This window comes from Callithrix jacchus, chromosome 22, assembly GCF_049354715.1.
Source record: "Callithrix jacchus isolate 240 chromosome 22, calJac240_pri, whole genome shotgun sequence".
Lineage (NCBI taxonomy): Eukaryota > Metazoa > Chordata > Mammalia > Primates > Cebidae > Callithrix > Callithrix jacchus.
The window spans coordinates 7,574,704-7,601,144 of NC_133523.1; the positions used below are offsets into that span (position 1 = coordinate 7,574,704).

The 26,441-nt window shown below is 51.1% G+C and overlaps 2 protein-coding genes across 12 annotated transcripts in view; one reads left to right on the plus strand and one right to left on the minus strand.

Moving 5' to 3' along the window:
• CCL25 (C-C motif chemokine ligand 25) overlaps positions 1-7,576 on the plus strand; it is a 40,090-nt gene extending 32,514 nt beyond the window's left edge. For 9 of the 11 annotated variants that reach the window (XM_078360410.1, XM_054249427.2, XM_035285406.3 and 6 more), the window contains 5 exons: positions 237-338; positions 2,870-2,987; positions 3,085-3,218; positions 4,454-4,567; positions 7,150-7,576. In XM_078360410.1, coding sequence (XP_078216536.1) covers positions 237-338; positions 2,870-2,987; positions 3,085-3,218; positions 4,454-4,567; positions 7,150-7,157 — 476 coding nt within the window. In that variant the 3' untranslated portion in view covers positions 7,158-7,576. Of the gene's footprint in view, positions 1-10; positions 68-219; positions 339-2,869; positions 2,988-3,084; positions 3,219-4,453; positions 4,568-7,149 lie in introns of those variants that run through there. The other 2 variants (XM_078360411.1, XM_035285408.3) reach the window with 2 other exon arrangements.
• Positions 7,577-10,221: 2,645 nt separating this feature from the next.
• Positions 10,222-26,441, minus strand: part of FBN3 (fibrillin 3) — an 87,861-nt gene continuing 71,641 nt past the window's right edge. The window contains exons 58-64 of the mRNA XM_035285142.3: positions 25,965-26,087; positions 25,597-25,713; positions 19,887-20,015; positions 19,677-19,796; positions 17,710-17,944; positions 16,716-16,866; positions 10,222-11,073 (exon numbers count right to left, since the gene is read on the minus strand). Coding sequence (XP_035141033.3) covers positions 10,732-11,073; positions 16,716-16,866; positions 17,710-17,944; positions 19,677-19,796; positions 19,887-20,015; positions 25,597-25,713; positions 25,965-26,087 — 1,217 coding nt within the window. The 3' untranslated portion in view covers positions 10,222-10,731. The remainder of the gene's footprint in view (positions 11,074-16,715; positions 16,867-17,709; positions 17,945-19,676; positions 19,797-19,886; positions 20,016-25,596; positions 25,714-25,964; positions 26,088-26,441) is intronic.

Genomic DNA, 26,441 nt, shown 5'->3' on the forward strand with positions numbered 1-26,441 from the left:
TTGGTCCTGCAGACAGGGCTGGCATACAGCCCAGAGGGGATCAGCTCCCTTGACCCAGTGAACATCGGTGAGTCTTTCCCTTGACCTTGACTGAGACGAGCAGCTTGTCCCTCCAGCTGGACTTGTTTCCATTTTATGCGACCTCCTTCCCTTCCTGTATGCCTGGGGCTTAAGACAGGGGTGTTCCCAGTGCCCACTTCCCTCCACGACCCCAGGTAGCCCCATTGTTCTTCCAGGTGCCCGGAGAGGAGAACCCGCCTGCAGCATGAACCTGTGGCTCCTGGCCTGCCTGGTGGCCGGCTTCCTGGGAGCCTGGGCCCCACCTGTCCGCGTCCAAGGTACTGTCTACGGCAATGCGCACCCCCAAGTCCCCCTCTCCCTGTGCCCCCACCCACTCCTTCTGTCTCTCATCTCTTCCAGAACTCTCCTCAATCCCATCTCCACTGAATTCTCCTGCTCCTGACATGCAGGAACTCCTGGCGTTTGGGTAGCTCCTGGGATGGGGTCAGGGAAATGGAGGGTTCCCAGTTCCTTTCTTCCAGAGCTCCATGGAGTCCTTTGCAAGACTCCTACAGCCTAGAGACATGAGGAAGCAGAAGGTGGCTTCCAGTTGTGGGCACAGCCAGTTACTGCCAGGGACACATTGCAGAGTCCTAATCCTGCTGAGACGGGGTGGGGTTGGAAATCAGGGCCCTGGAGACGGTTGGGAGGGGATTCCCATCCCAATCCCCCCATGCAGTCAAGTGGAGAGTTCGTGGCTCCTAAACCTTTTTTTTTTTTTTTTTCAAGACAGAGTCTCGCTCTGTCATCCAGGCTGCAGTGCAGTGACGCGGTCTCGGTTCCCTGCAACCTCCACCTCCTGGGTTCAAACAATTCTTCTGCCTCAGCCTCCTGAGTAGGTGGGACTACAGGCATGTACTACCACACCTCGTTAATTTTTGTATTTTTAGTAGAGCTGGGGTTTCACCCTGTTGGCCAGGCTGGTCTTGAACTCCTGATGTCAGGTGATCTGCACGCCTCAGCCTCCCAAAGTGCTAGGATTACAGGCATGAGCCACTGCGCCCTCCTCCTAAACCTTTAGGAGCCTTAATTTTCTCAGCAGGAAAGTGGGAATCTAAAATTCCCACTGCATGGCTTTGACTTGAGGGTCCAATGAGCTCATGCTTGCAAAAGACTAGGCCTCAGGTCTGGTAGCAGCAATAATAACCATTTCTGTCATTAACAGGGAACTCTTTCCTTCTTCCCCCACTCCCTACCGCAGAGTGGCCACTTGAGGATTCCAGTCACCAAAGGACAGTTCCTGGGCCTGTGGTGTCCCCACAGAAGCCCTGACAGTGGGTCCTACATCCTCTTGAGTTTCAGCAGCTGGCCAAAGCAGGGTCCCTGGCTGGGTGGCAGACCAGGTGGGGCGGGGGGGGGGCAGACAGGTCCCCATCCTCCTGCCCTGTTTGCCCCCACCTGCCCCACCTGTTTCTCGCCTGGGTCTGTTGGGTCCAAGTCCTTAGCCTTTGCCCGGGAGGGGGCTGGGCTATGGTCTGATTGTTCTGCTATCAGAGCCAGTGATAGGCAGGCCCAGCCCCGGCCCTTTGATACCTGGGGGGAAAGGTGGCCCTCAGCCTTGGGAACTACCTGCCTGGCATTGCAGCCTGAGGTTCCAACAGAATGCACTGCCCTTGCCCTCAGAGGCCAAGGTTGGGAGACACTTGGAGGGCTTGAGTCCTTCCTCTGCCTGCTCCCTCTGGGCTGGGCTCTGCAGGGGACTCAGGCTTGGCCCCTGGAGGTTAGTTCTGGCAGAGGTGGGATTGCAGAGACCTTCAAAGGCCATTTGGGCAGCGACTTGTGCCCCAGCTTCTACCACCATCTAATCAGCTCCTCCTCGACTCATTCATTCCACCTGCTCACCCTCCCAGAACTTTCTGGCAGCATCACCTCCTGCTCTGGGCACCCCCAACAGTAGCTGTGCTTCACCTTCTCTGCATAATTGATTTCCCTGTCTCCCAACCAGGCCAGGGGCTTCCTGAAGACAACACTAGGTCTAATTCGTCTGTGTGTTTCATCTCTGTCTAGCCTTTTTTTTTCTTTTTTGAGAGGGAATCTCACCCTGTTGCCCAGGCTGGAGTGCAATGGCGCGATCTCGGCTCACTGCAACCTCTGCCTCCCACGTTCAAGCAATTCTACCTCAGCCTCCCAAGTAGCTAAGATTACAGGCATGTCCCACCACACCTGGCTAATTTTTAATAGAGACAGGGTTTCACCATGTTGGTCAGGCTGGTCTTAAACTCCTGACCTCATGATCCATCTGCCTCGACCTCCCAAAGTGCTGAGATTACAGGCATGAGCCACTGCGCCCAGCCAATTTTTGTATCTTTAGTAGAGACGGGGTTTCACCATGTATCCCAGGCTGGTCTCAAACTCCTGACCTCAAGCAATCTGCCCACCTCAACCTCCCAAAGTTCTGGGTTTACAGGTGTGAGCCACCGCTCCAGGCCTCCCATCAGCTCACTGTTAGGAGGTTAGAACTTGGCTGGGGAGGGGTGGTGTTGACCTCTCCTCATGGTGCACCTGCACTGTGAGTCACCTTCTTCCCCAGAGCAGGAATGGAGATGGTCTTGGTCCCCTGCTTATTTGCTGGTTCCACACCCTTTCCAGCCAGGACCCAAGGGCCCTCTCCAACTTCTGGCTACCCCAATATCCAGAGCTAAGGGGTGAGCCAGGAGGCTGTCTTTTCCCAAGGCTGTCCCTCAGCCTCTGCTGGGCCCGGAAGGGTTGTGGTAGGAGCGTATGTATGCAGCCAGGTTCCATGCCTGTGGCTGCCCCTGCCAAGTTCACATGCAAGGATGCAAGTATTTGGGCGGCTGTGTGGTTGCAGGTATCTTTGAGGACTGCTGCCTGGCCCACCACTACCCCATTGGTTTGGCTGTGCTCCGGCGCGCCTGGGCTTACCGGATCCAGGAGGTCAGTGGGAGCTGCAATCTGCCTGCTGTGATGTGAGTGAGGCCGTGGGGGCTGGGAGATGGGGTGCACACACAGCTTTGCTCCCAGCCTGTGCCCTAACCTGGGGTGTGCCCCCTCTGCTCACCACAGATTCTACCTCCCCAAGAGACACAGGAAGGTGTGTGGGAACCCAAAGAACAGGGAGGTGCAGAAAGCCATGAAGCTCCTGGATGCCCGCAATAAGTCTTTTGCAAAGCTCCTCCACAACATGAAGAACCTCCCAGGTGGGCAAGACCCCTGCTGAGTATCTAGGGGGCCCTGAGGGAGGGAATTGGAGACCAGAATACTACAGCGGCCTGAACCCCAAAGAAAGTCCGTTGCTGGTCGGCGAGCATCAAGTGAATGACCAACTGACTGCGTCATTGTCCAGTTTTTTTGTTTTGTTTTGTTTTTGAGATGGGGTCTTGCTCTGTTGCCCAGGAGTGCAGTAGCATGATCATAGCTCACTGCAGCCTCGAATTCGTGGGCTCAAGTGATCTTCTCACTTCAACCTCCCAAGTAGCTGGGATTGCAGGTGTATTCCACCAGTCCAGCTCTTTTAGTATTATTTTGAGACAGAGCCTTACTCTGTCACTCAGGCTGGAGTGCAATGGCACCATCACAGCTCACTGCAGCCTTGACCTCCTAGGCTCAAGCAATCCTCCTACCTCAGCCTCCCGAGTAGCTGGAATTACAGGCATGTGCTACTAATCCAGCTCACTATTATTATTATTATTATTTTGAAATGGAGTCTCACTCTGTTGTCCAGGCTGGAGTGCAGTGGTGCAATCTCAGGTCACTACAACCTCTGCCTTCTGAGTTCAAGAGATTCTCCTGCCTCAGCCTCCTGAATAGCTGGGATTATAGGCACCCACCACCATGCCTGGCTAATTTTTGTATTTTTAGTAGAGACAGGGTTTCACCATGTTGGCCAGGCGATCTGCCTGCCTCGGCCACCCGAAGTACTGGGATTACAGGCATGAACCACCATGCCCGGTCTCAGCTCATTATTATTATTATTTTGAGACAGAGTTTTACTCTGTCACCCAGGCTGGAGTACAGTGGCACAATCACAACTCACTGCAGCCTTGAGTTCCTGGGCTCAAGTAATCCTCCCATCTCAGCCTGCCAAGTAGCTGGGATTACTGGTACACACTACCATGCCTGGCTGATTTTTTATTTTTATTTTGCAGAGACAGGGTTGTGCCATGTTGCCCAGGCTGGACTGGAACTCCTGGGCTCAAGCAATCCACCTGCCTTGTCCTCCCAAAGTGCTGGGACTACAGGAATGAGCCACTGCACCCAGCCAGTCCACCTCTTTTAATCAGGACGCTTTCCATTTGTGCAGATGGAAAGCTCAAGCACACGGGACACTCACTGGCTTACATAACCAGCCAATAGCTTCAGGCTCAGCTAGATCCAGGAGCACAAAGGGTATTGGCAAAGCTCTTGCTTATTTCTCTCTCCATTTCTCCAACAGGCTCTCATGCTGTAAAGTTTAGTTCTGGAAGCTCCAAGCTATCATCGTCCAAGTTTAGCAACCCTATCAGCAGCAGCAGGAGGAATGCCTCCCTCCTGATACCATCTAATTCAGGTAAGGACTATTGGTCATGTGACTGTCTCCCATCCATCACCTTTGCTGAGGGTTGAGGGTTCATGATAGGCTCAAACTGGGACAGGGGATTCACCTCAGGACCAAGGAGGGCTGGCTGTGTGGTCAGTGCTGCAGGTTCACAGGGGAGGGGCCTTGGTGGCTGTCCACTGCCATGACCCAGCCCAAAGAGTCTACAGCAAGTGCTGAAGTGAAGCCCCAGGGGAGTGATCCTAGAGCTCCAGGGCCCTCTACACCCAACAATTCTCCAGCAGGCACCAGCTGGGTGTCCTGCAATTCTACTGAATTCTGACATTGTATATATATATATACGTATTTTCTTTCTTTCTTTCTTTCTTTCTTTCTTTCTTTCTTTCTTTCTTTCTTTCTTTCTTTTTTCTTTCTTTCCTTTCTTTCTTTCTTTTTTTGGAGATAGAGTCTTATTCTGCCACCAGGCTGAAGTGCAGTGGCACAATCTCAGCTCACTGCAATCTCCACCTTCCAGGTTCAAGAGATTCTCCTGCCTCACCCTCCCAAGTAGCTGGGACTATAGGTGTGCACCACCACATCCAGCTAATTTTCAAATGTTTAGTAGAGATGGGGTTTCACCGTGTTGGCCAGGATGGTCTTGATCTCTTGACCTCGTGATCTGCCCATCTCGGCCTCCCAAAGTGCTGGGATTATAAGCGTGAGCCACTGGCGCCTGACATGTATATATATATATATATTTGAGACAGGGTCTCATTCTGTTACCAAGGCTGGAGTTCAGTGGCATGATCTCAGCTCACTGCAACCTCTGCCTCCAGGGTTCATGTGATTCTCGTGCCTCACCCATCCAAGTAGCTGGGATTGCAGGCATGTGTCAACACGCCTGGCTAATTTTTGTGTATTTAGTAGAGATGAGGTTTTGTCATATTGGTCAGGCTAGTCTCGAACTCCTCAAGCAATTCTCCCACCTCAGCCTCCCAAAGTGCTGGGATTGCAGGCATGAGCCACCACATCCGGCTGACATTGTCTATCTGGAGGTAGTGACACAACTCACAGGATAAGGACTCGGTCCCACAGGACTGTCCCCATTTCAGATGCTGGTTGCAAGTAGCAAGTTGTCACCTGTACTTCTGACTGGTTGGCTGTAAGTCAAGGCTTTCACCTCCTGTCGGATTATTTGTTAGAGTAGATCACAGGACTCAGGGAAATGCTTTACTTATGTTTACCATTTTATTGTAGAAGATTACAAAGGGGCTGGGTGCAGTGGCTCATGCCTGTAATCCTAGCATTTTGAGAGGCTGAGGCAGAAGGATCAATTGAGCCTGGGAGTTTGAGACTAGTCTGGAAAACATAGTGGGATCATCTCTCAAGAAAAAAAAATTTTTTTAAATTAACTAGTTGTGGTGGCATGCACCTGTAGTTCCAGCTGCTTGGGAGGCTGAGGTGAGAGGATTACTTGAGCCCAGGACGTAGAGGCTGCAGTGAGCTATGATCATTCCACTGCAACTTCAGCCTGAGAGACAAAATGAGACCCTGTCTTGGAAAAAATAAAAATAAAAAAGATATTACAAAGGATAAGCATGAATAAGCCAGATGGAAGAGGTGCTTAGGGAGGCAAAGTCTGGAAAGGGCCCAAGGGCAGGAGTTTCTGCCCCCGTGGAGTGGGGGTACACCACCCCTCCCACACACATGGATCACAAGCCCTGAAGCTCCCTGAACCCCGTAGTTCAGGTTTTTTGTTTGTTTGTTTTTAAGAGATGAGGTCTCATTCTCTCCCGTGAGTGAGTGGTGTAATGATAGCTCACTGCCTCACTCAGTAGCTGGGACTACATTGCTCACTGCCTCAGCCTCCTGAGTAGCTGGGACTATAGGCCTGTGTCCTCAGCTCAGCAGGGAATTTTTTTTTTTTTTTTTTGAGATGAAGTCTCACTCTGTCGCCCAGGCTGGGGTGCAGTGGTGCGATCTAGGCTCACTGCAACCTGCACCTTCAGGTTCAAATGATTTTCCTGCCTCAGCCTCTTGAGTAGCTGGGATTACAGGCACCTGCCACCACGCCTGGCTAATTTTTATATTTTTGGTAGAGATGGGGTTTCACCATGTTGGCATGCTGGTCTTGAACTCCTGACCTCAGGTGATACATCTGCCTCTGTCTCCCAAAGTGATGGGATTGCAGGCATGAGCCACTGCACTCGGCCTTCACCAGGGATTTTTTTAGCAGCTTCATCAAATACTAGTGAAGGATGATTCACTCCATTTCCAACCTTCTTCCCCTTCCTGGAGAATGGGAGATGGGACCGAAGGCTCCAAGCTTCTAATCACTGGCTTGGTCTTGCTGGTGACCAGCCCCCACCCAGAAGCCCACCAAGAGTCACCTCATTAGAATAAAATATGTTCCCATTACCCAAGAAACTCCAAGTGATCCAGAAACAGAGTTGAAAGGCCAAATATTAGCACAAAAGATTCCAGCACTCCTCTGGCTCAGAAACTCACGAGGGTTTTAGCTCTGTGCTAGGGACTAGAGTTAGAGACCGGTGTATATACTTGCTATTATTTCACAGCCATCAATTTCACTTCGGCCTCTCTAATTGTTCCTGCAGGACCGTGAGCCGCTCCTTTCCAGGGGCCATCGGCACAGGAGGGGCTGAATCTCTGGATCTTTCTCTGCTGAAACCATCACGCTACAGATCCAGCTGTCCCCACGCCTCTGTCTTAATCCCTGTGTCTGAGTTGGTCCTCTCTCTCCACTCCCACCACCTCTTGCCCCTCTGGTAATTGGGAAGAGGGAGTTGGCCTGATTTTAAGCCTTTTGCCACTCCAGGGACCAGCGTCAACCCTGGGCAGGCAGTGGCTCTTGTAGAGAAGACTTTAGATACTTCTCTCACCTGCTGTTTCTTGCGACCAACCAGGGCCATGCCAGTGTGTTCTTCTGGGTCCCGGTGAAGCTCTGGTCAGTTCAAGGATGCCCCTCCCAGGCTATGCTTTTCTATGACTTTTAAATAAACCTTGGAGGGTGATGGAGTCATTCCTGCCTGTTACGTTTCGTGATGAGGTGCAAGTTGCTGCTGCCCCAGCCTGGGGTGAATCCCATGTGATCTCTGCCACCCCAGGCTCTTCTAACAGAAAGCTCTCTAGGGGCCAAGCAATAGCTGCTGGCTGCAAACTGCAGTTCCCAGCTGGTGGCCTTGAGCCAATTGCTCACTCTCCGGGTACCTCCGAGCTTGTCTGTAGAGTAAGGGCCACTGTGCTTGCTTTGCTTAGATTCCAGGGCTGTAGTGAGTCCAGCTGATGGACACAGAGGCCCTCTGCAAGCTCTTACGGGCTGTCTGGAGGCCACTGGTAAGTCAGGCGGGCCAGGATAGAACTGAGGACAGAACTCTGGGGTCAGGCACTAGTGACATTTCTGCAGGTGGAGGCCTGCGTCACCACCGATTATGTTGTCCTTGGCAACCTCAGTTTCCATCACAACAGAAAATGATCTGGATGAAAACCAAGCACATTGGCTGGGTGCAGTGGCTCACGTCTGTCATCCAGCACTTTGGGAGGCTGAGGCAGGTGAATCACCTGAGGTCAGCAGTTTGAGACCAGCCTGGCCAACATGGTGAAACCCTGTCACTACTAAAAACACGAAAAAGTTGCTGAGTGTGGTGGCGGGTGCCTGTAATCCCAGTTACTTGGGAGGCTGAGGCAGGAGAATTGTTTGAACCTGGGAGGCAGAGGTTGCCGTGAGCCGAGATTGCACCACTGCACTCCAGCCTGGGCAACAGAGCGACTTCGTCTCAAAAGAAAAAGCAAACCAAGCACATACTCTCTTAGGGGACACCATGGTGGTTTGGGGCCAGGGACTGGGATGAAGTTGCAGAAGAAATGGAGTCACATTCAGTGTTCAGGCTCCACCGCGCACTATGTAGGTGACCTGGAGAGGCTCCACAAGCTCTCTAAGCCTCAACTTTGTCCCCCTGGAAAATGGGGGTGATAATATTGCCTGCCTCATAGTGCTTTGTTGGAAACCAAATGCACTGTGATGCGTGACACGCACAGAACACAGTACATGCTAACTGCGTGTTTATTAACACAGTGAGTATCTTGGCCATCGAATTTGAATCTGCCTGGAACCAGTGTGGGGGCTGATGGCCCAGGAACATGCCCAACTTTTTTTTTTTTTTTTTTTTTTTTTTGAGACAGTCTTGCTGTCTCACCCAGACTGGAGTGTAGTGGCACAATCTCAGCTCACTGCAACCTCCCCTTCCCGGCATTCAAGTGATTCTCCTGCCTTAGCCTCCTGAGTAGCTGGGATTACAAGGACATACCACCATGCCTGGCTTTTTTTCTTTTTGTTTTGTATTTTCAGTAAAGACAGGGTTTCAACATGTTGGCCAGGCTGATCTCAAACTCCTGACCTCAGGTGACCTACCCACCTCGACCTCCCAAAGTGCTGGGATTATAGGCATGAGCCACCATGCCTGGCCAGGCTACCCAGCTTTCAACCTAGCCCGACCTTGGCCGAGGTATTGAACCCCTCTGAGCCTCAGTTTTCCCTGTAAAACGGGATGGTAGCAGCATCTATTCCGCGAGGTTGTAGTGACAAACACAGTGGTCAATAACCGTAAAATACTTAGATACTCATGCCTGTAATTCCAGCACGTTGGGAGGCCAAGGCAGTAAGATCACTTGAGCCCAGGAGTTCAAGACCAGTCCGGGCAATATAGGGACACACCCTCTCTAAGAAAAATAAATTTTCGGCTGGGCATGTGGCTCACACCTGTAATCCCAGCACTTTGGGAGGCATCGAGGTGGGTGGGTCACCTGAGGTCAGGAGTTTGACACTAGCCTGACCAACATGGTGAAACCCCGTCTCTACTAAAAATACAAAAATTAGCTGGGCATGGTGGTGTGCACCTGTAGTCCCTGCTACTCAGGAGGCTGAGGCAGGAGAATCACTTGAACCCAGGAAGCGGAGGTTGTAGTGACACTGCACTCCAGCCTGAGTAACACAGTGAGGCTGTCTATTAAAAAAAAAGAAAAAGAAATTTAACGCCTATAATCCCAGCACTTTGGGAGGCCGAGGTGGGTGGATCACGAGGTCAAGAGATTGAGACCATCCTGGTCAACATGGTGAAACCCCGTCTCTACTAAAAATACAAAAAATTAGCTGGGCATGGTGGCGTGTGCCTGTAATCCCAGCTACTCAGGAGGCTGAGGCAGGAGAATTGCCTGAACCCAGGAGGCGGAGGTAGCGGTGAGCCGAGATCGTGCCATTGCACTCCAGCCTGAGTAACAAGAGGGAAATTCCGTCTCAAAAAAAAAGAAAAAAAAAAAATTAGCCAGGCGTGGTGGTGTGCACCTTTGGTCCCAGCTACTTGGGAGAGGATGAGGCGGGAGTATTGCTTGAGCCCTGGAGGTGGAGACTGAAGTCAGCTGTAATTGCACCACTGCACTCCAACCTGGGCAGCAGAGCACAGAGCAAGACCCTGTCTCGAAAAGAAAGAGAGAGAGAGAAAGAAAGAAAAGAAAAAGGATGATGTCTGATACGTACTACATGATCAGGAAGCGTGAGTTATTATTACCATTATGGGGAGCCCACAAGCCCTTCTGCTTCCCCAGGCACAAGATCTGCCTGGCCCAGTCCGAGGGCAGCATCTACTTACTTCAAGAACTTGCCAAGGGGCAGGCAGACTTAACCCAAAATAACTTTATTATTATCTCCACTTTGATATAAAAGCATTCTCCAAATGGGGACAAACGCAGCAAATCACTGTGAGGTCTGGAGCCCCTGTACACCCTTCTGCTCCGAGAAGCTCTGTGCCCACCCCAGTTGCCATTGCCATGTCCCGCCAAACCTCCCCCTGACCCCAGGCAAGCCACAGTGCAGTACAGAAGCTAAAGCCTGAGATTGACCAGACACGATGACCACAGGGCTCTCCCTGACCTTGGCTGTGGGGTGGAGGGTGCAAGCTGCAGCTTCTTGCGGTCTCCAGGAAAGACTGAGTAATTGGAGGTCTCCTGGAGCTGGCACAGAGGCCCAGGCAGAGGCCGGGCTCGCCTGAAGTTGTAGTGTAGCATGTTACTCTTCCTGAGTTTTTGGGTTCCATCTGGTCAGTCATCACCGCTGGGGATCAGTCCCTCCCAGTTCCAGAATCTTCCTTCACTGGACAGCTGGGGCCCATCAGGCCTCCTTCCAACTAAAGTAATTGCAGCTGCACCTTCAGCCTCAAGGCCTGGCCCCATGGCCCTGGCTGCCCCTCTGGCTGGACACCCCAGGGTCCTGCCACATTGCTCACCAGCTCCAGTTGGTAGATTCCAGGCCCTGGCCGCCTCCGCCCCAGCTTCAGGGAGCTGCAACCACGGATGTGATGCATGCGAAAGAAACCTTGTTCATTTCCCTGGGCAATGACATACCGGACCCGGCCCTCCAGACCTTCTAGGGCCGGCCGGAGCTCCAGGATGTGCTCAGCCCGGCCCAGGTGTGAGAGATTCAGGCCCAAGGTCAGCAGGGCCTCAGAGTCAAGGGTGGCCAGGCTCACCTGGGGAGAAAGACCAGGGGCATGGTCAGAGCCCAGGAGAATTGGAATGTGGTGTGGGTAGGGGTCCTGGGATTGTGGCCAAAGAGGAGATTTTGGCTAGTCTCTAAAGTGGAGGAGAGAGCCATAAAAAAGAATGAAATCAGGTCATTTGCAGCAATGTGGATGCAGCTGGAGGTCATTATCCTAAGCGAATTATGCAGAAACAGACCAAATACGGCATGTTCTCAGTTATAAGTGGGAGCTAAAAACTGTCCATGGGTATCATGGACACAAAGATGGGAGCAACGGACACTGGGACTACTAGAGCGGGGAGAGAGAGGGAGACCAGTGTTGAAAAACTGTCTATTGGGAACTATGTTCACTGCGTGGGTGACGGTATCAGCAGAAGCCCAAACCTCCTCATGGTGCAACATACCCATGTATTAACAACAAACCTGCATCTGTACCCTCTGAATCTAAAACAAAAAACAGGCTAGGCACAGGGGCTCATGCCTATCATCCCAGCACTGTGGGAGGCTGTGGCAGGAGGATTGCTTGAGGCCAGCATTTCTTTCTTTCTTCTTTTCTTTCTTTCTTTCTTTTTTTTTTTTTTTGAGATGGAGAGATGGAGTCTTTCTCTGTCACCCGGACTGAAATGCAGTGACGCGATCTTAGCTCACTATAATCTCTGCCTCCCAGGTTCAAGAGATTCTCCTGCCTCAGCCTCTCAAGTAGCTGGGACTACAGGTGCCTGCCACCATGCCTGGCTAATTTTTGTATTTTAAGTAGAGACAGGGTTTTGCCATGTTGGCCAGGCTGGTCTCAAACTCCTGACCGTAAGTGATCTGCTCACCTCGGCCTCCCAAAGTGCTGGGATTACAGGTGTGAGCCACGGTGCCCAGCCAAGGCCAGGATTTTAAGGCCAGCCTGGGCAGCAGAGTGAGACCTCCTCTACCTACAAAAAGTAAAAATATTACTGCTGGCATGCACCTGTAGTCCCAGCTACTTGGGACACTGAGGCGGGAGGACCCAGGGATTTGAAGTGGCAGTGAGCTGTGATCACACCTCTACACTCCAGCCTGGATGACAAACTGAGACCCTGTCTCAAATATATATATATATATATATATGTTTATTAGGCACCTACTGAATTCCTGGCAATCTTTGAGGCACTAAGGGTTCAGCAATGAGCAGATAAAAATCCTTCCCCTTAGGGAGCTTACCTTCTAGTAAAGCAAAGTAGATAGTAAACAAATAAATAAAAAATGAAGAGGTGACAAGACGTGCTATGAAAAAACATGAACTTGGCTGGGTGCGGTGGCTCACACCTGTAATCCCAGCACTTTGGAGGCCAAGGTGGACAGATTGCTTGAGTCCAGGAGTTCGAGACTAGCCTGAGTAATGTGGTGAAACCCTGTCTCTACTAAAAATACAAAAAATTAGCCAGGTGTGGTGTTGCACAGGATCCTTTGAACCCAGGAGTTCAAGCTGCAGTGAGCTCCAGGAAAAGAAAATTAGCCAGGTGTTCAGGGATCCTCCCACCTCAGCCTCCCAAGTAGCTGGGACTACAGGATTGCACCATTGCATTCTAGCCTGGGTGACAGAGTGAGACCCTGTCTCCCCTAAAAAAGAAAAGAAATGGATTTTAAAAATCAATAAATAGGCTGGGCATGGTGCTTTTTTTAGTAGAGACAGGGTTTTGCCATGTTGGCCAGGCTTGTCTCAAACTCCTGGACTCAAGTGATCCACTGGGTTGGGCACGCCTGTAATCCCAGCACTTTGGGAGGCTGCGGTGGGTGGATCACTTGAGCCCAGGAATTTGAGACAGCTTGGGCAACATGGAGAACCCCATCTCTACAGAAAATACAAAAATTGGCTGGGAGGGCATGTGGTGCATGTGCCTATGTTCTCAGCTACTTGGGGGATTGAAGTGGGAGAATTGCTTGAGCCCAGGAGTTCAAGGCTGCAGTGAGCTATGATTGCACCACTGCACTCCAGCCTGGGTGACACAGTGAGACCTTGTCTTTCACACACACACACACACACACACACACACACACACACACACACACAATCAGTCAATAAAAAATAAAGTGGAGAAAAACACGAATGTAAGCTTCCCTTGGCATCTCAAGTCTGGCTCTTCATCCACAAGGCCAGCGGTCAATGTGAGCTGTAGACTCAGTGGCATAAGGCTGGGCTGCTTCTGAGAGAGGCTGGGACAGACCCCTAGTCTCAGCTGAGGGACCTTGCTCAGACCCCTGCCAGCCTGGGCCAAGGGAATCAAAGATTTGCTCTCAGAGACCCAGCAGCCAGGGGATCATTCCGATGACATTGGACATTGCTAAGGTCGCTCAGAGGTGTCCTGGGATGGCTGGTGTTAGGAACAAGGGCCTTTCAGCAGAAGCCAGCCCCTAAAAGGATGCCAGAGCTGACAGTGAGAGAAACGGATGCCAAGCAGGGCTGGAGAGGAGAGCGCAAAGGACCAGACAGAAGAGCTGCCTGATGGCTTCCGCTATGCTTCCTGCATCTGGCTCGCTTTGAGAGCTCCCTGTGTGCCAATGACAAACCCTTCTTTATTTAAGCTCCTCTGAAGTGCCTTCCTGGTCCTGGCAGCTGGACAAGGCCCTGAATAAGACAGCAAGCCTCAATGGCGGGCTACCCCAGGGCTGGGTGACGTATTCAATCCCACAGAAGGTCATCTGTGTTTTCTTCTCTTTTGCTTTGAGGAGTGCTGTGTTTGCTTGGCCTCATTGATATGCCAATGGAGTGCTTTGCTGTTGCATTCAAGTGAAAGTTATTCCTGTTCCCCATCCCCTCAGTTCCGGAGATCTCGGGCCTTCATCTCATGGAATGCTGTTCAGATTTTTGCTCTTACTGACACCTGCTGGCAATCAGTGGGTATTGCAGGCAAAGGCACAACACAGCCCTATTTTTGAGACGGTCTGTCACCCAGGCTGGGGTGTGATCACAACTCACTGCTGCTTCGAACTCCTGGGTTCAAGCAATGCTCCCACCTCAGCCTCCAGAGTAGCTGGGACTAAAAGCACAGGTCACCATGGCCAGCTAATATTTATACTTTTTGTAGGTGGAGGTCTCATTCTTGCCCAGGCTGGCCTCAAAATCCTGGCCTTGGCCAGGCATGGTGGCTCACACCTGTAATCCCAGCACTTTGGGAGGCCGAGGTGAGCGGATCACTTGAGGCTAGGAGTTTGAGACCAGCCTGGCCAACATGGCGAAATCTTGTCTTGACTAAAAATACAAAAATTAGCCCTTCTCTATCTTAATCTACTTTTTCCCTGGGGCCCTTACAATCACTCCATTCACTCTTACTGGTACCAAGGGGTGGCAATACAAGAGTAAATCCTACAGACACCGCTCTACCCTTGTGGAGTTTACAGAAAATACCAGTAACTATGCGATAATATATACATCCACAGTTTTTCCTAGCAAGGGGAAAAAAATAACTAGAGGGAAAAAGGACAGGGTAATACACTCACATTTTATCTAACACAGAAAGCCTCTCAAGCCCAATAACCCTATTTCATGTCTTACTTTGTTTCTCCTTATAGTACTTATCGTGTATCATATTTGTCATGTGTTACAAAATATGATATGTTTTACATATTGATTTCTTGTGTGTCTCCATTTTAGAATATATGCCTCATGAGGGCAGGTGTTTTCTTTGTTGTTGTTTACTGTTGCTGCATTACAGTGCCCAGCATGCAGTAGGTATTCAGTAAAATCTGTGGAGTGAGGGAGCTTCATCCTCAACGTCAGCAGCTGGGGTGAGCTTGGCGTAGTAGTTTCTACGCTCAATTATAATTGTTTGGGAAACAATGTAAAGTGACGGCTTCAGAAGGCAGAAGGGCCCAGCATGGCTTGCCATGAATGCCAAGGCTGCTTGTAAAGAGAAGTCCATGTGCCACGGTCATGGAATCTCTGCGCCACCACTTTCTTTCTCTTTTTCTTTCTTTCTCTTTTTTGTAAGATGGAGTCTTGCTCTGTCGCCCAGGCTGGAGTGCAGTGGTGCGATCTTGGCTCACTGCAACCTCCGCCTCCTGGGTTCAAGCGATTCTCCTGCCTCAGACTCCCAAGTAGCTGGGACTACAGGTGCATGCCACCATGCCTAGCTAATTTTTGTAATTTTAGTAGAGATGGGGTTTTGCCATATTGGTCAGGCTGATTTCAAACTTCTGACCTCAAGTGATCCTCCCGCCTCAGCTTCCCGAAGTGCTGGGATTATAGGCGTGAGCCACCGCGCCCGGCTGCCACCACTTTTAAGTTCTGTAACTTGGGAATGAGCCCTAACCTCTCTGAGCCTCAGTTCCTCCGTCTGTAAAACGGGGAAAATAGTGGCATGTACACTTTCCAGGGTTGTCATAATATTGAGAGGCTGTGAGTACAGAGCATTTTGAGTGATACCTGCATACAGCAGGTGCTTAATACATGTTTGGCTTTCAGATCCCTTGGGAGATGGTTGCAGGGCTGACCCATAGTCAGGGACTCTCCAGTTGAGGGGCAAGCAGCTGGCATCTGTGGCAAAACTGCCCTCTCTGCACATCCTGATGGGGTGGCCTAAAGAGGCAGGAGGGACGGAGCCATAGGCCTGGCCTATGGCTTCTAGGTGATGTGTTGAAGATACCTGAGATTCCTAGAGACAAGGCAGGTTCAGGAACTCCAAGGGCACCTCAGGCACAGGACGGGGACAGGGCAGATGCTGAATGGGTATGTCAGGTTGGGGCCCTGATGCTCCTAAGGGGAGCCTTTGCTGGGGTCCCCAGAGAAAAGACTCACCTCCCCAAGGCTCAGGCAGGGAAGGAGCTTGAGCTTAACTTGGGCCAAGGGTTTGTGAGAACAGCTCAGAGGGATGCACAGAAAAGATGGGAAGAGCTCTGGGACAGAGGCCACTTAGGGCCCCACTGGAAGTAAATCCCAAAGGGGTCCGGAGGGAGGACTTCACCAACCAGGAGGTGAGGGAGTGACAGATTCCAGGGTGCAGGCATGGTTGGAGGGGCCCAGGAACTTCTCCAACATCCAAGTGCCTTTTTAAAAGGGACCCATGGAGGCTGGGCAAGGTGGCTCACACCAGTAATCTCAGCACTTTAGGAGGCTGAGGCAGGTGGATCATGAGGTCAGGCAAGACCATCCTGGCCGACATGGTGAAACCCTGTCTCTACTAAAAATACAATAATTAGCCAGGCGTGGTGGTGGGCACCTGTAATCCCAGCTACTCGGGAGGCTGAGGCACAAGAATCACTTGAATACAGGAGGCAGAAGTTGCAGTGAGCCCAGCTCATGCCACTGCACTCCAGCCTAGGCAACAGAGTGAGGCTTCGTCTCAAAAAAAAAAAAAAAAAAAAAAACAGGACCCGTGGAAAGCCCAGCCAAGGTCTGCATGGAAGATTCCTGACTCGTCACCAGGAGTGAGGTACAGTGCTCAGGGGATATGTCCACCAGAGACCCTCCCCACAAGAAAAATCCCAGGGCCAAGAAAGTACAGAAAGGCCCCAAGCTGGCAACCATGACACGGGGAACATGCTGGGATGTGGAGCCTGGTGCTCCTTCTTGGGGGGCTGACATGACTAAGTCAGGTCCGAAGCCTCTTTCCCACACTCACCCCGTTCCCTGGCCACCCCTGCCCAGTGCAGCACCCATGTCACCTGGTGGTCCCTGGGGACACTGCGTCGTGGCCGGTCCCGAGGGGAGAGGCCATTGATCTTGCATTCATAGCAGGCTTCAGACGAGAGCAGCTCCTCTTTGTCTGGGGCATCCTGGGGTCCGGGGCTGAAGCCCAGGCCGGAGACACAGTGCCTGGGCCAGGATGGACAGGGTGGAGGGGTTTCAGGGGTGGGCTGGTGGGACCTCCCCCAACCCTGCTCCACCCCCATACTCCATTCCGAGTCATGCTCTAAATGCCCACGAATTAATGTGCCTCTGAGCGTGTGCTGGTGTGGCTGTGTGCACGAGTGTGTGCACCATGTAAGGGTGTGCATGTGTGCCCCTTGGTTCACCTGGGCATAGGTGTGAACACAGGAGTGAGAGGACGGGCACAGGTTGGGATGGACAAATGGACGTGAGCATACCCAGGAGCATGTGCATGTGCCAATCTGTGTGTTCACATGGGCAATAACTCATGCAGGTACCTGTGTGCTCATAGGAATGTGTGAATCTCCCTGAGTGTGCCTGGGGGTTTGTGTAGAGTGTGAGCACTCACAGAAGGCTGATGTGTGCCTCACCTGTGCAAACCAGGATGTAACAATGGCCCAGTGCCCCCAGGGGTGCATGAGCCTGTGTGCACACTGGGACATGCATACACATGTGCACGCACACACACATGCATGTGCACATGCTGGGATCTGTGAATGCATGAGGGTGCCCAGGAATGCTGGCACAGGTGTGTGCCATGTGGACAACTACACGTTAGTGGTGTGAGCCTGCGTATGCACAGATTCAGGTGCTACTCTACCTCTGCGTGTCCAAGATTCTGTGCATATGTGGGTACAGGCCTGCGTGCACAGGCCAAAGAACTCTTCTGGTAAATTCTTGGCATGCACAAAGCCCCGTGTGTGTGTGTGTGTGTCCACGCGCGTGCACGCGCACATACATGGACGCTTGGAGGACATGGAGTCTGCCTGCCCCACTCCAGCTTCTCACCCTTGCCCAGCCCGGAAGTAGCCTTGAGGACAGCCACACAGGAAGCCACCGGGCGTGTTGGCACAGCTGTAGCTACAGGGGCCGCCCCGTCCAGCACACTCGTCCACATCCTGGCAGCCCCCGAGGGCCTGATCAAAGTCAAAGCCAGAGGGGCAGACACAGCGGAAGCCACCAAGAGTGTTGCGACAGGAGGCACTCCCGCAGGTGGGGGGCAACAGGGCACACTCGTTCTCATCTGTGGGAGGAAAGGAGGAGGAGAGGGAGGACACAGAGGTAGGGGCGGGGCAACCCCCAGAGCCCTCCACCTGGAATGCCCTCTGTTCAGAGCCCAAGTCCAATGTCAAAGCCTCCAGCAAGCTGGCAATGAGCCCTGAGATTAAATCGGCCCCAGAGCCCCACGGCCTCAAACCTTATGGTTCTCCTCCATAGCATCTCAACGCTTCCCCTAAACCCCAAAGTGTGGGATGATCTAGAATGAGCTTTCTCACCCTCAGTGCTATTGATGTTTGGGGCTGGATTATTCTCTAGGGCGGGCCATCCTTGCACTGCAGGACATTGAGCAGCTTCCCTGGCCTCCACCCACTTGATGCCAGTAATACCCATCTGGCTCCAATTGTCTACTTAGAGTTGGGTTCTCACTCTGTTGCCTAGGCTGGAGTGCAGTGGTGCAGCCATAGCTCATTACAGCCTTGACCTCCTGGGCTCAAGTGATCCTCCAGCCTCAGGAGAATCAGTAGTTGGGACTACAGGTGTGCACCACCATGCCTGGCTAATCTTTTAACTTTTTGTAGAGATGGGAGTCTTGGTATGTTGCCCAGGCTGGTCTTGAACTCCTGGCCTCAAATGTTCCTTCTACCTCAGTGTTCCACAAGAGTGAACTACCCAGGCTGGGTCCCAACTGTGATGATCAAAAATGTCTCCCAGACACTTCAAAATGTACTATGGGGGGTAAAATGGTCCCCTGTTGAGAACCTAATTAGGGGTCTAATTAATCCCTGTTTCCTCTGCTGGCTGAACAACTCAAGGCAGAAATGGTTTTTCAGTTCGCTTCTACATCTGAGCTCAGGTCCTAGTGCAAGGGAGGTCTTTGGCAGACAAATGGGGAAAGAATAAATGAGTCAGTACAGGGAGGAGGAGACAAGTTGAGAAGGAGGAGTCGCCAGCAAAGACTGATGGTAGGATCCCCAAGATCCCCAGGGGACAGGCGTCTTGCCTGGAGGGGAGGCGGTTGTGTGATGTGGAAAGCCTGAGAAGAACTTAACTGAAGACCCACCGTGAGAGACAGGAAGAGGGGACAGAGAAGGCAGTGCCTGTGAGACAGTGGGAGACCAGGGACAGCTGCATAACAGAGGCCACAGGAGAGAGTGTCCAGGAGGGGCAGGCTGTGGTGCCCAGAGCGATAGAGGTAGAGGATGGAGGCTGAGGAGAGGTCTCAGGAGACAGCAAGTGGGCCTGAAAATGGTAGAGGGTGAAAGCTGCACTGTAGGGGAGGAATGAAGAGAGTAGTGAAACAGGCTGCTAGGAGGTCATGGAGCAGCCAGAATATGGGGGAAGGTCGGGGGGCAGAAGGCTAGCCCCTCAAATGAAAGGTCTCTGCAACAACTATGGCAATGATATAGCATGCACACCTCCACTGCCCCTTGCAGCATCCGTGGCAGACATCACTAATCAAGCACAGCCCTCTTTCCCTGTGATTACAGAATTGCAGACTTCAGGTCTCAGAATCTTTCTCAACTGAGTCCTCTAGGTCCCCATGCCCTAAGGAATGAACTCAGACACTTTTCCATGCTCAAGCTGCTGCCCCTTGACTCCCCAGTAGTGGGGAACTCACTGCCTTCTGGGTTGGCCTGTTCAAACTTCAGATAATTGTACTTATCACAACATCTTGCAAGGTGGTGGCTGTTAGTCACCTGCTCTGAGCAGATTCTGGTGGGGGACTTGGCTTCTTCCCAGCCCCTTCCACTCACCCACACACTGGGCCCATTGGGAGTGCTGGGTGAAACCCTGGGGGCAGCTGCAGCGGTAGCCCCCCAGATGGTTCTGACAGCCGTGCTGGCAGTGGTGGGGGCCGTCACATTCATTTACATCTGAGACATAGGGAGGGAGAGAGGGTTCATGAGGCGGCTCTCAGGACCAGCACCCACAAGCACTAGACCCCAGTCAAAGCTAGGCTGTACCTTCACAGCCGTGGCCTGAGCTGTCCAGGGTGAAGCCTTGGTGGCATTCACAGCGGAAGCTGCCTGGAGTGTTGTGGCAGTGCCCACGGGCACCACATGGGCCAGGCTGGGCTGAGCACTCGTCATTGTCTGCAGAGGAGAGAGATTGGGCAGGGTTGCCCATTGGTTAAGGAACTTGTATCAGGTGACACAATGCCAGTCCCATCACTGTGTGGCTTCAGGCAAGTTGCTCACCCTCTCTGTGCCTGTTTCCCACTCTGTGAAATGAGATCTGTAACAGTTCCCAACTCACAGAGTAGATGCCAATGTTTGAGATCCTACACATAAAGGATCTCATCTCCACCACCTCAAAGCTGTGTTTCCTTGGGCAACTTACCCTCTCTGTGCCTCGATTCCCTCAGCTCTAACATGGAGATGATAATGTCTATCTCATTGCATTTTTGTGTATGTGTGAGAGAATTAAATTAACCTAATCATGTAAAGGACTTAGGACAGTGCCTGGTAAAAGTGTAAAAGATTCACAAAACCTTTTTTCCTTCTCCCATGGAAAAATGACATTGGGTTGCCTGGCAAGCTTTGTCCTCATGGAAACCCAACAATAGTGTGAGGACAGCTGGTGCTGTGGACTGAATGTCTGTGTCTCTCCAAAATTCTATGTTGAAGCCCTAACCCCCAGTGGGACGGTATTTGAAGATGAGGTCTTTGGAGGTGATCAGGGTTAGATAAGGTCATGAGGGTGGGGCTTTTATAATGAGAACAATGCCCTTACAAGAAGAGACACCAGAAAGCTTGGTCTGTCCAAGTGAGGGCACAGCAAGAAGGCAGCTGTTCGCAAACCAAGAAGAGAGCCCTCACGGAACCAACCAGGCTGCCACGTTGATCTTGAACTGCCCAGCCTCCAGCGCTGAGGGAAAATCAGTCCCTGTAGTTTAAGCTACTAGTGTATGGGGTGTGTGTGTGTGTGTGTAAGTTATTGTTTTAAATACAGTAGTCTGTAAACATCTTTCTGTGTTTTTAAATATTCTTGCTATTTTAGGGGGATGGGTTCCGTGGCTCACGCCTGTAATCCCAGCACTTTGGGAAGCCAAGGCAGGTGGATCACCTGAGGTCAAGAGTTCGAGACCAGCCTGGACAACATGGTGAAACCCCATCTCTACTAAAAATACATAAAAATTGAGCCAGGTATGATGGTACACACCTGTAGTCCCAGCTACTTGGGAGGCTGAGGCAGAAGAATTGCTTGAACCTGGGAGGTAGATGTTGCAGTGAGCCAAGATGGTGTCACTGCACTCCAGTCTGGGTGATTGATAGAGCAAGATTCCATTTTAAAATATATACATATATATTTTTAAATATGTGAATAAATATGTATCTATATATACATGCAGATATTTTTTTCTTACTATTCTTATTCACATAATTTTAAATGGCCACCACATCTTTGCTTGGTGTGGATTTGCTCTGCTTTATTTAACCAATTGTCAGTTTTTTCTTTTTTTGTTTTGAGACAGAGTCTTGCTCTGTCGCCCAGGCTGGAGTGAAGTGGCGCCAACTCAGCTCACTGCAACCTCCTCCTCCTGGGTTCAAGGGATTCTTCTGCCTCAGTCTCCTGAGTAACTGGGATTACAGGCACGTGCCACCACGCCCAGCTAATTTTTTAATTTTTATTTTTAGTAGAGACGGGGTTTCACCATGTTGGTCAGGCTAGTCTCAAACTCCTGACTTCATGATCCACCTGCCTCAGATTCCAAGTCTTGGGATTTTAGGCATGAGCCACCACTCCCGACCAGTTTTCTTATTTTTAGACAGGATTTCATTCTGTGTCCTGGGCTGGAGTGCAATGGCATGATCTTAGCTCACTGCAACCTCCACCTCCTGGGCTCAGGTGATCCTCCCACCTCAGTCTCCCAGGTAGCTGGGACTACAGGTGCACAAGACCATGCCTGGCTATTTTTTATGTTTTTAGTGGGGACTGCACTGTCCACTATGTTGCCCAGGCTGGTCTCAAACTCGTAGGTTCAAGGGATCCACCCACCTCAGCCTCTGAAAATGCTGGAATTACAGGCTTGAGCTACCACCCCCAGCCCAACTGCTAAATAAAAGACACTAGGATTTTTCTAATTTTTCACCATTTTAAACAATACAGAGGCTAGGTAAATCTTTGTCTGTTTCTGTGATGATTTCCTTAGAATAAGTTCGTAAAAATCAAATGGTAGGCACAGAGGTTCATAGTTGTAATTTTTATTTTTTTGTAAGAAATGGGGACCAGGCGCGGTGGCTCAAGCCTGTAATCCCAGCACTTTGGGAGGCCGAGGTGGGTGGATCACAAGGTCAAGAGATCAAGACCATTCTGGTCAATCTGGTGAAACCCCAGTCTCTACTAAAAATACAAAAAAATTAGCTGGGCATGGTGGCATGTGCCTGTAATCCCAGCTACTCAGGAGGCTGAGGCAGGAGAATTGCCTGAACCCAGGAGGCGGAGGATGCGGTGAGCTGAGATCGCGCCATTGCACTCCAGCCTGGGTAACAAGAGCAAAACTCCGTCTCAAAAAAAAAAAAAGAAGTGGGATCTTGCTCTGTCACTCAGGTTGTAGTGGAGTGGTGTGATCATGGCTCACCACAGCCTCCAACTCCTGGGCTCAAGTGACCCTCCCACCCATCCCGACTAATGGAGACTACAGGTGTGCACCACCAGGCCTGGCTAATTTTTAGAATTTTTTGTAGAGATGAGCTCTTGCTCTGTGCCCAGGATAATCTCAAACTCCTGGGCTCAAGAGATCGTCCCGCCTCAACCTCCCAAAGTGCTGGGATTACAGGTGTGAGCCACTTCACCCAGCCCAGTTTTTGGATTTGAATTTGTAGTCTGTGTATGGCAGCCTGAGTTGACCCAAATGGTCAGGTTGCCAGAGAGCACTGTTACAATGGTGGGAGCCTATGACTGGTATACAGCATTTGAACTGGGATTTTGGGGAATGAACAATACATTCCTGATGGAAAATCCTGCTTTTGGCTTTCTTGAGTACAGAGATTCTTGATACTAGGCATATATCTATGGAGATGTAAAGTCTCTCTTGGGCCGGCACAGTGGCTCATGCCTGTAATCCCAGCACTTTGGGAGGCTAAGGCAGGCGGATCACCTGAGGCTGGGAGTTCGAGACCAGCCTGGCCAACATGGTGAAACCTTGTCTCTACTAAAAATACAAAAATTAGCTGGATGTGGTGCTGCATGCCTGTATCCCAGCTACTCAGGAGGCTGGGCAGGAGAATCGTTTGAACCCAGGAAGTGGAAGTTTCAGTGAGCTGAGATTGTCCCGCTGCACTCCCCCCTGGGCGACAGAGTGAGACTCTGTCTCAAAAAACAAACAAAAAGTGAATATCTCTTGGGAACAACTGACATGGGCACATGCAGCTTCTAAGTAGGAGTGGCTCCTGCAGTTGCCTGAGCTGTCACTTGAGGGGCCACGGAGAATAGCTCTAGACTCAGGCCAGAAAGAAATGTCTGGCACAGCCTGGCACTGTGGCTTACACCTGCAATCCCAGCACTTTGGAAGACCAAGGTGGGCAGATTGCTTGAGCCCAGGAGTTTAAGACCAGCCTGAGCAACATGGCAAAATCCTGTCTCTACAAAAAATACAAAAATTAGCCAGGCGTGGTGGCGCACACCTGTAGTCCTAGCTACTTGGGAGGTTGAGGCAGGGGGATTGCTTGAACCTGGGAGGTGAGATTGCAGTGAGCCGAGATTGCGCCACTGCACTCTAGCCTGGGCAACAGAGCAAGACTCCATCTCAAAAATTAAAAAATGTCCAACAGCACCTGAAATTTCTTTCCCTTAAATCTAGCAAAGCAAACCAAGTGTCCAGTTGGCCTACTGTGGTCATGTGGGTTTGATCTTCTATTAATAGTTTAGTCACCAGCAAACTAGAACACTTGAGACAAAATCCAAGCCACTGTCTGTTGTACCAATAAAGTTTTATTGGCACACAGACGTGGTCTTCCATTTACATATCTTTTGGGCTTCTTTGATGCTATCTTGGCAGAGTTCAAACATTGTGACAGAGAACATATGAACGACAAAGCTGAAAATATTTACTCCTCTCAGCACCTTTACAGAAAAAGTTTGCTGACTCTTGATCAAGTTAAGCCTCACACCACCACCTGCCTGGCTGAGGATTTAAACTGTATTCTAGTGAGAGAAGAAGTCACGTGTGAACATGCTACCTGGATGGTACCCATTGGATGCATGTGCCTTGGTCCATGCAGCTGCTCACACATCCAGTACAAACTTCACTTTTTTTTTTTTTTTGACACAGAGTCTCACTCTATTGCCCAGCCTGGAGTGCAGTGGCGTGATCTTGGCTCAGTGTAACCGCCAACTCCCAGGTTGAAGTGACTCTCCTGCCTCCATCTTCCGAGTAGGTGGGATTACAGGTGCCACCACCACGCTCTGCTAATTTTTATATTTTTAGTAGGGATGAGGGTTTGTCATGTTGGCCAGGCTGGTCTCAGACTCCTGACCTCAAGTGATCTGCCAGCCTCAGCTTCCCAAAGTGCTGGGATTACAGGTGTGAGCTGCCGCACCCAGCCACAACATTCTGTTAATTTCTTGTTGTGTCTGCTTCTAGTCTGATTATTTGCTAGAAGGAAAGTTCCATGATGGAGGAGCCCTGCCTCTCATATTTGTTGCTGTACCCCCAGGGTCTATAACAGGGCCCGACAAACCATTTCTGTTTCTGTAACAGGCTCTGTCGCAAGACTCTTCTCTGCCAATATAGTGCAAAAGCAGCTGCAGGGAATTGTAAGCAAGTGGGCTTGGCTGTGTGTCAATAAAACTTTATTAACAAAAGCAAGCAGGGGGCCAGGCTTGGCTGGCAGGCTGGGGTTTGCCACCCTTTGGTCTGGAGCACTGCCTGGTACACAGCAGTTGCTGAGTAGGTGCTGTCTGGGTAGATTAGTGGGAGCATGAATGGGGCCACCCTTGGCTAGGCTCTGCCTTTGGGGAAGATTGGGTTCCCTGGGAGCCACAAGACACTAAGAAACAATGGTGGTAGCAGATGTTCTTGGGGATTTAGCTGTTGAACTGATTTCCTCTTGGAACTATGTGAGACCTTGGATTTCAGGAGCACTCTTGGGAGGCTCTGGAAGGCAGACCCAGTAGGGAGTTGTCAGGGGGAAGGCAAGATGTCATGAGCCAAGGCCAGAGAGTCACGCTTTTCCCAAAGGAGAAGAAGGAGGTTCTAGATGCCCCTTCTTCTAGGAAGGAAGTACTGAGAAAGCAACGATTTTGTTCTGATTGCCCCCATGTCCCCAATCTCTAGCACATGCCCAGTGCTTGATACTTCTTTTTTGAGATGGAGTTTCATTCTTGTTGCCCAGTCTGAAGTGCAGTGGCGTGATCTTGGCTCACTACAATCTCTGCCTCCCAGATTCAAGCGATTCTCCTGCCTCAGCCTCCCAAGTAGCTAGGATTACATGCACCCACCACCATGCCTGCCTAATTTTTTGTATTTTTACTAGAGACAGGGTTTCACCATGTTGGCCAGGCTGGTCTCCAACTCCTGACCTCAGATGATTCACCTGCTTTGGCCTCCCAAAATGCTGGGATTATAGGCATGAGCCACTTAGCCTGGCCAACTCGATACCTTTTTGGTGAACAAAAGTACTAAGGCTGGGGTCGTGCACCAACTCCTGGTGACGGGGAAGGGCTACTCACCGAAACAGGCCTGGTGGCGCTGGGTGAAGCCGGGGGGGCAGCGGCAGGTGAAGGCGCCGACAGTGTTGACACAGAGGAACTGACAGTTGTGCTGTCTGGAGGTGCATTCGTCCAGGTCTGCAGCACAGATGGTCCAGCAGGCTCAGAGCAGGGCTCAGTGGGGGCTTGGGAGACTTCCCAGAGGCTGCCCTTGCAACCTCCAGGCAGAGGGGTGATAGGAGAAAGACCCCAGAGATAGTGCTTGACTCCAGGCAGATGGGAAGGAGTGAGACTGCAGGACACATGTCTTGGGCATCCCTTTGGGGACAGGAGTGGGGCCCTAGAGTGCATGCAGCAGCAGGGACAGGGGTGAGTTGAAAGGACATCACCTTTGCAGGTCCTGCCATCGTCCTCCAGCAGGTAACCTCGAGGACAGCTGCACAGGAAACTGCCCTTTGTGTTTTTGCAGAGGAAGGTACATGGCTTGGGGACCTGGCTGCACTCGTCCTCATCTAGGGAAGGACAGCGGGGTGTGGTGGGGGCAGAGTTAGAGAGACATTCTCTGGGGATGTTCAGAAACTGGAGTCTCCACTCAGACCCTGACCATCCAGAATCTATGGACTTACATAGGAATTAGCATTTTTTTCTGCAAAAAGTCAGATGGTAAATACATTTGGTTTTGTAGGCCACACCATCTCAGACACAACTACTCCATGTGGCCTTTGTAGCAGCAAAGCAGCCATTGAGGGTAAACAGACAAACGTGCATGGCTATGTGCTAATAAAACTTTACTGACAAGAACAAATGGAGGGCCAGACTTGGCCCTCGGGCTGGAGTTTGCCTCCCGCTGACTTAGATGTACACTT